Source organism: Rhinatrema bivittatum, chromosome 12 (genome assembly GCF_901001135.1).
Source record: "Rhinatrema bivittatum chromosome 12, aRhiBiv1.1, whole genome shotgun sequence".
In the NCBI taxonomy this organism is placed as follows: Eukaryota; Metazoa; Chordata; class Amphibia; order Gymnophiona; family Rhinatrematidae; genus Rhinatrema; species Rhinatrema bivittatum.
The window spans coordinates 71,248,928-71,262,409 of record NC_042626.1 but is presented as its reverse complement, the minus strand read 5'-3'; the positions used below and the strand labels follow the sequence as shown (position 1 = coordinate 71,262,409).

The 13,482-nt window shown below is 43.0% G+C and overlaps 1 protein-coding gene across 2 annotated transcripts in view; it reads right to left on the bottom strand.

The window, feature by feature from the left end:
* Positions 1-13,482, bottom strand: part of KRT222 (keratin 222) — a 200,423-nt gene that overhangs the window by 73,630 nt on the left and 113,311 nt on the right. For both annotated transcript variants that reach the window (XM_029574011.1, XM_029574012.1), the window contains exon 6: positions 10,102-10,322. In XM_029574011.1, coding sequence (XP_029429871.1) covers positions 10,102-10,322 — 221 coding nt within the window. The remainder of the gene's footprint in view (positions 1-10,101; positions 10,323-13,482) is intronic.

The following is a 13,482-nucleotide window of genomic DNA, read 5'->3' as shown; positions in this document are numbered from 1 at the left end:
TTCCTCGCTGCCTTGGGGGGGGGGGGGGGGGGTAATAGCTAATAAAGCATACACATGAATGAAAGACTGCAATCTTTATTATCAAAATTTACAGAACATTCACAATAAATAATTTATGACTTCATCAGGGGAAATATAGCATCCTACTGCAACCATCACTGGCAATGTCACCTATGAACATTTATCGTCTTGTCCAAATATAGTTCCGTAATCTGAAACCCAACCAGGTCAATCAACACGCTCTTGTTCACTTTTCCACCTTATCCCCCCGGGACGTCATTCCTCTCTACCATGTCCAAAGTTTTAAACTTTTCCACTTTATCCCCATGTCCCGAGGGGATAAGGTGGAAAAGTGAACAAGAGCGTGTTGATTGACCTGGTTGGGTTTCAGATTATGGAACTATATTTGGACAAGACGATAAATGTTCATAGGTGACATTGCCAGTGATGGTTGCAGTAGGATGCTATATTTCCCCTGATGAAGCCATATTGGAGAAACAAGGGCCTCTTGTAGGGTGATTAGTGAACATTTAACAGGGTGATTTGTGAAACATCGTTATTTGTGAGACAGACCATTTGGAAAATAAAAGGTTTCAGCCCTGGCAAAGACAGTACAATGCGAGTGCTGGCCAAAGTCAATGCAAAGAACATCAACATTTATGGTGAAAATAGCAGTTAATTGAAGGAAGAAGCAGTTGAAGATTGAGATTTGTGAATGGCATAATTGCCATAAGGGTGTTTTGAAGTAACAATCATTGATGTTATATGATATACATCAGGTCAACTCATTTGCTGTACTGTAATCTAGAGTTCACCTACAGGTGTTTTTATGTTTTGTTTCAATATATTTTTAATAGAGGAATGAATGTGGATAAGTGTGAGTGATTTAATGTTATTTATTGTGAATGTTGTGTAAATTTTGATTATAAAGATTGTAGACTCTCATTCATGTGTATGCTTTACAGCGATAATATTTGAGAGTGTGGATAATTTCACCCATATTGTTTACCTGACTTGTTTACATTGCCTTCATTAGCAATGGATTTCCATCTGAGGGAGCTAGGCACAGATTTAAGTACACAAATTTTGTGCACAAAAGTCTTTGCTGCATCGGGAATACAGTTTCACACAAAAAATGCACGCACAACTGCAAGTAAAATTGTGCACTCTTCTGCACTTTTTTGCATCAGGCCCTCAGGTAAGTTAGCCCACAGTAGATAGAACAGAAGCTTTCTAGAACCAATATTCTATTGTTGAGCCAATGACCACCTCTTCCTCATATGTGTAGACCCAGTGACTGTACACAACCATTACTGGTTTGAACTTTTTAAAGTAAAGAATAAATCTGCCAAAGTTTATTTAAAAGAAAAACAAAAAGGAAAAGTGATTTGTGACATGCCACTTACATTGTATCATTTTAATACTGTGGTGAGGAACTTCTTTGAGCACAGCAGGATATTTAGCACTAAACAAGCAAAATATTTAATTTTTTAGATGAGAGAAAAGTCTTTGTTAAATTGTTTAAGTTCTTGATTGCCCCATTAGTGGGGGCATCATATGGTCATGACTCAGGACCATATTTCTTTGGATGACTGCCTGACTCTACCTGAAAAGAAACAGGTGAATCAGTGCTAGTTTTTAGAGTTAAGTTTCAATAACTCTTCATAGTACATCAGAGTTGATAAATCTGCACCCTTTCACCTGCTCCTTTGATCTGGAGCCAGGCAGTAGCCCTACAGTAGCTGGGATGTTGGAAGGAAACCCAGCAGTTAAGTACTTGCTGCCAAATAAAACAAGTCTAGACTTGCACGGTAACTTCAGAGCATGTTGTCTGACTGACTTTTCATAAGTTTGTTAGTGAGTGTATGTGTTACAGGAGTTCAAGGGTGGGTGGGTGGGTGTGTGTTTTGTAGTAGCTCGAGGGGTGGGGTGTGGGTTTGGTGGTAGGGTGTGTGTGGCTGTATGGAGGATGGGCACATAAGAGGGATATGGCGGTGCGGTAGATGCGGGATGCAGGTGGATAATGTGGCTGGGTGGGAGGGGGTTGTGTGGATAGAGTTGAGGCCTCCTCTCTTTTTCTTGGTGGTTCCTTAGGCCCTGCTAGCAGCTCTTCTTATTTATTTGCTGGTGCATGGGGAACTTCACAAAAACATAACCATTTTTTTATTTCATAAAACTTACTGAAAAAACTGTACTAACCCTGTTATGTTGTAAAGTTTTGCAGACAATATAATCTACTGTAGCATACTTCAAAGCTCTTTGCTTTTTCCTGTGGAAGTATTTCATAGGGACAGATGCAGGAATAATACATAGAAATATTTCTTTACCATTAGGGTGATGGATGCAGGGAACAACCTCATGATAGAGTATTAGAATTTACAGCCTAGGACAAGCACAGAGGATCTCTAGCTGCTAGGGAGGCGGGGTTAAAGTGGAGATAATATAGGGTCTGTGGTATTATAACAGGAAGGGAAAATGAGCAGACTGAATGGCCTATGCCTTCTTTTCCTGCCATCAGATTCTAGTTTCTATGCTTCATGATTATTCTTTTTAAAAGCATATTTTCAGCTGATCCCTATAGAAAAATTCAAATGAAGCTTTCAGACCTGTGCTATGTGGAGGAGTAGCCTGGTCATTAGAGCAGTGGATTGAGAACCAGTGAAACCAGGATTCATATCCTACATCTCCCACTAATGCTCCTTGTGACCTTATCCAAGTCACTTTACCATCAGTTGCCTCAGGCAGAAAGTTAGGGCTCTGATTTACTTAGGGCCTGATTTCAGAAATCATCTACAGGCTTAAAATTGAGTTTTGTAAGTGGAGTTTTGAAAATTACTACAATATATGCCATTGACTTGTCCATAGGATTTATTCATGTAAGTGCACTTCATGTGCATAAATGGGATTGTGAAAATAGCATGTTACATTTTCATGTGTAATTCCTTTTAAAATTACTTGCTAAGCATGTTTTCCATAGACAGAAAATAAGAGAAAGCCTTTTATAAATAGGCCCTTAGATTGTAAGTCCTCTGGGGCAGAGAAATACCTACTGTTTATCCCAGGACAAGCAGGATGCTAGTCCTCACATATGGGTGACGTCACTGAACGGAGCCCAGGCGGGAAAACTTTCTGTCAAAGTTTCTAGAAACTTTTGACTGGCCCCAGTGAGGCCACTGAGCATGCCCAGCATGCTATGATATTCTCTGCCACAGGTGTCTCTCTTTAGTCTTCGTTTTTTCCGCGCTGCAGCTAGCATCGCGGATCCGGAGCCGTTGAGTTTACCTCAACTATTATTCGACTTAGTAGTCGTAAAATTGAAATTCTCTGTAACAGAAATCTCTCGGGGTTTGTTCTTGCCGGCCGGTAAGTAACCCAGTCAAAAATTTTGATTTCGGAGATATTTTTAAATTCTCCTCAGTCGGATCGACGGCCGTCGATTTCACAATGTCCACAGGATTTAAAAAATGCCCTGTGTGCATGAGAAAAATGTCTCTTACAGACCCACACACTGAATGTGTGGTATGTTTAGGAGATAAACATGATGTCCATAACTGTCCTCAGTGCGCGGAGATGACTCCAAAAACTAGGAAAATCAGGCTTGAAAAGATGGAACATCTATTCAGCCTGCAGCTCATTCCTTCCACATCGCAGTCGTCGAAGTCGTCTCCGGCTGGAGCGACTAAGAGGGTAATACTTAAAAAACCTCAACCGGGACCGACGAAATCGATGGAAAAATCAAAGTCGAAACATAGACACCGTCATCGGAGCCCCTCGTTGTCCGACTCGGCTTCCCAGGAACCCTCGACAGCGAAGCGGCCTAAAAATCAGGAAACCTCGGAGTCAATAACGCCTCGGCCTACCTCCACTCCGATATCGACACCAGAACCACCACAAGGTACGTGTCAGGAAATTGTGCTTCAGCCTACGCCACCGCCCTCAACCGCTCTGCTCCCAACGGTTGTGCGGCTGGAATTGTCGGAATTAATCCGTTAAGCGATTTCACAGGCTCTGAAGGAACAACTTACCATACCGACTTCATTGTCGATGCCGATGTTCTCCACATCGATGCCGGCAAATTTGCCGATGCCGGTGACTACACCGATGCCGGGGTCAATTTTGGCTCCGACGGCTCAATCGACGTCGACACCAAAAATAATTACGTCATCGACGTCGATATGCGCCCAAATCCCGGCTGTAATGTTACTACCGTCGACGGAATCGACACCGAGAGCATTACACTCGGCATCTACTTCGAGGACACCCATCCTTCCCTCGACAGTTACAGAACAGGAAGATACTGAGGCCCAGGAATTAGCACTTTTTCGACGACTTTCACAAAAATATCAAAAAGTTATTTATTTATTTTATTATTTAACTTCTTTTACTATACCGACACTCAAGACCAGGTCTTATCGTACCGGTTTACATTAGAACAAGGGGAAAAATCAATTAACGTATAAGTGGAAAAGAGAAGTTACATTAAAACAGGGAGAGTAAAACACAAAACTCCTCAAAAACAGATGGACATAAATCCTCCAATGATCCCCATCGAGGACCCATTACCTGGACCATCAGGTATCCATACTAAAACAATCCCAAGAACTCCATATCCACATCCAGATGAAGATGACTCTTGGGATGAGCAACAATCTGAGACATCTTCAGAAGAGTTCATGTCAGAACCTTCACCACCTGAAGTAAGAAAAAGATCCCCACCTGAGGACTTATCCTTTTCAAGTTTTGTCCAAGAGATGGCGGATACCATTCCATTCAAACTTTCCACTGAAGATGACTCAAGACAGCATACCTTAGAGGTATTACAATTTGTGGACCCACCAAAACAAGTTTTAGCTATTCCCATCCACGAAGTTCTGTTGGACCTACAACAACGAGTGTGGGAACACCCATGTACAGTCCCAGCAGTTAATAAAAGGGTAGATACCACTTACCTAGTGCAGCAGGTACCAGGTTTTCAAAAAACACAGTTACCACATCAATCTGTGGTAGTGGAATCTGCCCAGAAAAAATCTAAAAGGGTACGTCCACATTCATCAGCTCCCCCAGGAAAGGATCATCGCTTTCTGGACTCTTTGGGCAAAAAAGTGTACCAAAGCGCACTTTTATCTTCCAGAATCTCTGCTTACCAACTGTACATGACACAGTACCAAAGGGATCTCTGGAAGCAGATGGAGCATTTCACGAATTCTCTTCCAGAACAGTTTCAAGAGTCTGCACAATCAATTATTGCCAAGGGCCTAGAAGCTGGGAAACACGAGGTTAGGGCTGCTTATGACAACTTTGACACAGCCTCAAGAACAGCAGCAGCGGGCATCACTGCTCGAAGATGGGCCTGGTTAAAAGCGTCAGATCTCAGGCCTGAGGTACAGGACAAACTAGTAGATCTGCCATGCCATGGAGATAATTTATTTGGGGAAAAAGTGCAAGATGCCGTCCAGCAACTTAAGGATCACACAGAGACCTTAAGGCAATTGTCACAATTACCTCAAGAACCAACCACCCAGGCCCCTAGACGTTTCCCACGTAGGGAACCTAGACGTCCATACTACAGGCCAAGGAGGTACTACAATCAACCTACGAGAACTAGGCCTTCTAGACCTACCCAGCGCTCTCAGGCCAGGCAACCAAGACCAGCCCGTACCCAGCCTCCTCCACAGACTGGTCCAGCTACGGGTTTTTGAACACAGATCCAGGGATCAGACCCAACCTCCAAAACCCCAATCAAAACATTCCAGTGGGAGGAAGAATCTCCCTTTTCCACAACAACTGGGAAAGGATAACAACAGACCAATGGGTACTATCCATTGTAGCTCACGGCTACAAACTAAATTTTCTCTCAATTCCTCCAGAATTCCCACCAACTTCCTACCCACATCAAAATTCCCAAATAATTCAGCTACAAATAGAATTATCCACCCTTCTGACAGCCAGGGCCATACAACCAGTGCCCAGGTCTCAGCAGGGCAGAGGATTCTACTCCAGATATTTCCTCATTCCAAAGAAAACTGGAGGCCTAAGACCCATCCTAGACCTCAGAAATCTCAACAAATTTCTACAAAAAGAAAAGTTCAGGATGGTTTCCCTAGGCACAATGCTCCCACTTCTTCAAGCAGGGGATTGGCTCTGTTCTCTGGATCTTCAAGATGCTTATGCCCATATACCAATATACCCTCCTCATCGCAAATACCTACGCTTCAAGGTGGGCATTCATCATTACCAATACAAAGTACTGCCATTCGGACTAGCTTCTGCTCCCAGAGTGTTCACAAAATGTCTGGCAGTAATAACAGCACACCTACACAAGCAAAGTGTACATGTTTTCCCATATCTAGACGATTGGCTCATCAGAAGCCAATCTCAACAAGGAGCAGTACAGTCTCTCAACAAAACTATTGCTCTGCTGCACTCCATGGGATTTCTCATCAATTATCCAAAGTCCCATCTTACTCCGTCTCACCTGCTTCAATTCATAGGAGCGGATTTAAACACAAACCTCTCAAAGGCATTTCTACCAGAGGATCGAGCAAACACACTGTCTCTACTAGCAAGCTCGATTCACTCCAAGAAACAAGCAACAGCACATCAGTTTCTCACACTACTAGGCCACATGGCCTCCACAGTTCATGTCACTCCTATGGCAAGACTAACCATGAGGGTAACTCAATGGACTCTAAGATCACAATGGATCCAAGCCATTCAACCACTTTATTCTCCAATTCAAGTAACCCACCAACTATGCTCTTCTCTTCTATGGTGGGTGAACAAGGACAATTTATGCAAAGGCCTACCTTTTCAACAACCAGCCCCACAGGTAACTCTGACTACAGATGCATCCACCTTGGGTTGGGGAGCTCACATAGGGACTCTCCAAACACAAGGAACATGGACAAAGCTCGAAGCAACATTTCAAATCAATTTCCTGGAACTTCGAGCTATACGTTATGCTCTTCATGCCTTCAAGGACTGCCTTACAAACAAAACTGTGCTGATCCAAACAGACAACACAGTAGCCATGTGGTACATCAACAAACAGGGAGGGACAGGCTCGTACCTCCTCTGTCAAGAGGCAGCTCAGATATGGGGTTGGGCCTTGAACAACTCCATGATTCTCAAGGCCACTTACCTAGCAGGCATTCACAATGTAGTAGCGGACAGACTCAGTCGTCAATTCAAACCGCACGAATGGTCACTAGATCCCATAGTAGTGACCAAGATATTTCATCGTTGGGGACAACCAACAGTAGACCTCTTTGCAACACATCTGAATCACAAAGTGGACAACTACTGTTGCCTATACAACCTGAACAACCGGCCATCCAAGGACGCCTTTGCTCGCCCTTGGAACTCAGGCCTATTATATGCGTATCCTCCGATACCACTCATAACCAAAACTCTAGTGAAGCTACAACAAGACAAGGGGACAATGATACTCATAGCCCCATACTGGCCTCGACAAGTATGGTTTCCCACACTTCTAGACCTCTCAGTCAGGGATCCCATTCGCCTGGGAGTAGCTCCCACTCTCATAACTCAGGATCAGGGTCAGTTGCGGCATCCCAACCTTCAATCCCTGTCACTGACAGCTTGGATGTTGAAAGCTTGATCTTACAACCACTCAATCTTTCTGCTAACATTTCCCAAGTTCTTATAGCTTCACGTAAACCTTCCACAAGGAAGAACTATGCTTCCAAATGGAAGAGATACTCTTTGTGGTGCAGGCAAAAAGACATCAATCCTTTCACTTGCCCCACAAAGTCTTTATTGGACTACTTGTACCATCTTTCAGAATCTGGTCTACAAACCTCCTCTGTAAGGGTACATTTAAGTGCAATTTCAGCTTACCATAATCAGGTATCAGATGCACCTATTTCTACACAACCTCTCATAAAAAGGTTTATGAGAGGTTTAATTCTTCTTAAACCACCAATTAGACACCCAATCACTCAATGGGATCTAAATTTGGTTTTAACTAGACTCATGCGTTCTCCTTTTGAACCCATTGATTCCAGTGACCTAAAATTCCTTATATGGAAAACTATCTTCCTCATTGCCATTACATCAGCCAGAAGAGTTAGTGAATTGCAAGCACTGGTCACTTATGAACCCTACACCAAGTTCTTGCATGACAGAGTGGTTCTCCGTACTCATCCTAAATTCCTTCCTAAGGTAGTTACGGAATTCCACTTAAACCAATCTATAGTTTTACCCACTTTCTTTCCAAGGCCTCATGCTCACCAAGGAGAAAGGGCCTTACACACATTAGATTGCAAACGCACTCTATCTTTTTACTTAAATCGCACTGCAGTTCATAGGAAATCCAATCAACTCTTTGTTTCCTATGACCCAAACAAACCAGGTAAAGCAGTGGGTAAACATACTCTATCAAACTGGTTAGCAGATTGCATACAGTTTTGCTATGAGAAAGCAGGCCTTCCTCTCCAAGGGCGAGTAAAGGCACATGCAGTTAGGGCAATGTCAACTTCAGTTGCACACTATCGTTCAGTGCCAATACTTGACATATGTAAAGCAGCAACATGGAGTTCCCTTCACACCTTTGCAGCTCATTACTGTTTGGACAAGCAAGGACGACAAGATTCAGCCTATGGACAATCTGTCTTAAAGAACTTGTTTCCAGCTTAAACCCAACTCCTACTGCAACCAAACTGCTGTGATCTTCGGCTGACTCATTCAACAAAAACATTGCACTACACAATGACTCAGCCTCTAGCTTGCTAATCACCCATATGTGAGGACTAGCATCCTGCTTGTCCTGGGATAAAGCAAAATTGCTTACCTTGTAATAGGTGTTATCCCAGGACAGCAGGATGTAGTCCTCACAGAACCCACCCGCCACCCCGCGGAGTTGGGCCTTTTTATTCTATTATTCTTTTTGCTAAAGCTTTTGCTACATACTAGACTGAAGAGAGACACCTGTGGCAGAGAATATCATAGCATGCTGGGCATGCTCAGTGGCCTCACTGGGGCCAGTCAAAAGTTTCTAGAAACTTTGACAGAAAGTTTTCCCGCCTGGGCTCCGTTCAGTGACGTCACCCATATGTGAGGACTACATCCTGCTGTCCTGGGATAACACCTATTACAAGGTAAGCAATTTTGCTATTTCCTTCACGTGAAATTTAACTGGTCTTGAGCTTGGGAGTAATCAAATCTAAAATCCAAATCCAATCCTAGGTAAAATACTCTATAGTAAATGCTATCAGCATTAAAATGAGTTTATTCTAGAAAACAGTAGAACAGTATAGATACTATTACATAAAATAATTAGTATAGTAAGAATAAAGCATTTTATTTTTAGCTATCCTTAATGATGGCAATTTTCAAAGCCACTTTTGTAGGAAAACCAATCCTTTACCCTTGGAAATAGGGTCTTTGAAAATTGCTTGCTCTGGCTGAATTTTCAAAAAGTTGTATGCATATAAATGTGCTTTTGAAAATTCCCCTGGAGTGGGGGAAGGGGAAGGCTGCGCATGTAAAAGCACCCATGTAACGCACTCACCTACGTATTTTTACGCACACATAAAAGAGGCATTCTGGGGAAGTGATGGGGTGAGAAAAATCATTTACACATGTAATATCGATTTCAAAAGTCAAGCAAGTTAAATGTGTACACAGATATTTACGGGGGGGATTTTTGAAAATTGACATTACGCACTTAAACCTGCCCTAATTTTCACAGCCCAAATTTTCAAAGCACACTTAGATATGTAAGTCCTCTTTGAAAATGTGGAATAAAGTGGGCAAATACTTTTTACTTGCGTTCTTTATCCCTATATCAACAGTTATAAAATTGCCCTCATTTTATCCACAGTAAAAGGAGGCATTGCTGGGGGCAGGGTTTGCAAATACACATTTACTTTTGAATTTTCCAAAGCACCCACGTATTTTTAGGCGGAAAAAGTATCTGTCTAAAAAAGAAGCGCAGATCTGTGTGTATGCTTTTTCTTAAGCAATTTTCAAAAGGAATGTTTTCCCTTTGAAAACTGATTCAAAGTCCAAGGCTAAAAAGTATCAGTGGACCTTTCTGCTTCTGTGGACAGTTTGAAAATTGCCCTCAATATATATTACCTATTTTCCTCCTGCTCCAGCAGATTTCGATAGGTTGCTATCTCCTGCTCCAGTCTCATCTTGGTGTTCAGCAGTATCTTATGCTCTCGAAGCTGTTTCTCAATCCCCTTCCTCACTTCCTGGAGTTCCTCCTCCAAGCCTTCAATCACAGCTGTTAAATTCTGTAGTTGCATTTGGTACTGCTGCTCTGTGGCATGCAGAGAACTTTTCAAACCTTTACCCTGCAAAAATCAAATTCACTTGTCTAAAAGAAAAGCCATGCTTTTGAAAGTCTATTTTTTCAGTTTTGCTAACAGGGAAAGTGTATTTCAATATCTGGCATGTATTTCTGTATAATGTCAGCATGGATAGGCCATATCGAAGTCAATATTCAAAAGTCATTTGGACAGATAACTCCCAAGTTATCTGTTTAAATGGCAAATGTGGTATATTCAGCCACTTATCTGGCTATAATTTAGCTGGATAAGTAGTAATCCAGTTATAAATTAGCCAGATTAAAAAGGGACATTTCAGGGGCATTCCGGGGAGGCTAACCCAGCTGAATATTGGGTCTATCTGGCTAGGTTGGCCGGATAACTTTAGACCTGCTTCTGCCTTGTGTGGCTGGATAACGTGCTACTTAATCACATACTTTTTATGATATCCGGCTACTTAGAGCAATCATGAAATGAAAGCAAAAAATAAATAATTGGGCCAGCAGGCCATCCCCTCGCTCCTCCCAAAAGATTTTATAACCCTGCTTCCCGACATTCAGGAAAAGACTCAAAACATGGCTTTTCAAACAAGCCTTCCCAGACTCAGATTAAACCCAATATTCTCCGACAAACAACCTCCAAGCAACAACTTTCTTTTTACAACCAATTTTGCAACCAACCCTAAGCATTACCAACATCCAGAATTTCATTACTTCTGATCTCTTCCATCTTGTTAAAAACTACATCTATGTGAACGGAACAATTCATTGTAAATCACCCACTTCCCTGCTTGGTAATTCTACCATTTTACGGGTTAATATACTATGTTAAAGTTACTATCTTCTCTTCTTCTTGCTCCTAGTTGTACGCCTCCTTGTTTTATTGTAACTGCATCTATTGTATGTTTAGTACATATTATCTCGTTCTCTGTTCCGGTTATCACCCCACTGTTTATTGTAAACCGGCTTGATGTGATATTTTCACGAATGCCGGTATAGAAAAAATCTAAATAAATAAATAAAATAAAGGCCTTGTCAGCCATGCCCACCTCACCCCCCCTAAATCCTTAAAATATCTCTGAGACCCTCCCTCCCCCAAGGAGCTAGTGGAAGCTTAACGTAAGCTCTTGCTTCTAGCGCTGACTCTCCTAGAGCAGCACGGAGGTGTCGGAAGCGGGGTGTAGGGTCCCTTGCTCCCAGAAAACAGCTATAAGGTATGGGGGGGGGGGGGAGCGTGGGAAGGGAGGGGCGCTGTGATCTTATAAATCATTGTGTATGTTGGGGGGGGGACGGGACAGAGAGGCTGCCTATTTTGGGAGTTTGAAAAGCACCAGCATGTGGGCAGGTTTTGGGGTCATTTTAAGACATTTGGGGAGTGAGGTGGGCACAGCCCAACATGGCCATTATAAGATATTTCGGGGGGAGAGAGGAGATGGCCTGCTAGCCCAATTATTTATTTTTTGCTTTCATTTCATGACAGCGCTACTTAGCCGGATATCTTTAAAGATATCAGATTAAGTAGCATGTAATCTGGCCACCCAAGGCTGGATAACTAAAAACCTACATGTAGCCAGATAACTGTAAGTTTATATATTCAGCGGGATGTTTATTTCGCTGAATAGATGGGATAAGTTATCTGGCTAACTTTAGCCAGATAACTTGTCTGCTAAGCAGCCTATTGAATATTGGCCTCATCCTATATACCCAGAAAGGAAGGCATCACTAGGTGCCGTTGAATGTGCCAGTTCTAATCATAGGCGTGATATAAGGTGTTGTGGCACCGTGTAAATTATGGTAAGCATACATTTTTAGATGTTCCGTTTAGCAGCTTGCAAGCTGCCACACTCACCTTCTGATGGCGCTCAGCCTCCACATGCCAGGAAGCTGCTAGAGCCCCTCTCTCATGCCGCCATGTCTACAATGGCCATCCTCAGTGAATTGGGAACACTACCGGCTCCAGCCTCCACAACTGCCATGCCGCCAAGGCTCTACTTCACCACAGGTGCATGCATAATATGTGCTCAGTGGCGAGAAACCACACTCGGTGCTCTCTGATGACATCATCCCCTCAGACCTATATAAGCCTCAGTCTTGCAACACTTCTCTGCCTCAACAACGAGTCTTCAACATGGCCTGTGTAATGTGTGCTGCTTCTTCTTCATTCCTGGTTCCAGGCATGTCCTTGCCTTGTCTCTCCAATCCAGCCTTGCCTCGTCTCCCCAGTTCTGCTTACCCCGTCTCCTTGTCTCCCCTCGGACTGACTTCTGGATCTGACCTTTGCCTGGACACTGATGCCCCATATCCTACCATTCTTGTTTGTTGCTTGCCTCTGACTCTAGCCTGGCCCTGGATTGATGCCTATGTCCCTTCCACAGAGACTCTTGCCTAAGACCTGCCGGTCTCCGAAACCCAAGGGCTCAACCCCAGAGAAATGAGTTGGTACAGGTGAAGCTTCTTGTCAATTTCTCTCTCATTGTTCCACCAGCTGTCGGTGTGGGCCTAAGGGGCCTACCCTGTAGGCTGAGCTAACCTCACCACAGCAGCACTGGTCCACAGATCTTAAAATATATTTTTTCAGATTGCTACTGTATTTTATATTTGCTGTTGTTTGCAGGGCTAGATTTAAGATTTTGGTGCCCTTAGACAAGACAGACAGGTTTGTTCAGGGTTCTCTGTCTAGGAGCTTGGAAAGCAGGGATTTCACTACCAGTAAGTTTTAAGCAGGGAGGGGTTGTTTGGATAGTGTGCCACAGTAGTGCATGGCCCTAAAGTAAGTGAGAGAAGGCTCTTCTTTGGCCTGGGTATTTGGTGCCTTCAAAATGTGACGGCCTAGGAGTTGCTTATGCTTGACTACAGGCTTGGTTGCATGAATACCTTGTAAGCAATAGATGACAGCCCATTAGGACTGACTACTGTCATTTAAATTGAACTATATTTATTTTATTTAGTTATTTATTTATATATATATATTCCACTTTTTGGCACTTCAAAGCAATTTACATTCAGGTATTTACAAAGAAACTGGTGGATTTTAAAAGTGTTTTACGCGCCAAAGCCAAGAGATACGCGTGTGACTTGGCCTGGCGCACGCCACACAGATTCCAAAAACGTATATGTGCGTATGTTATAAAATCGCCACATCCATATGCGCAAGCCAGCAAATGCGCATACATGTGCGCATGCACACA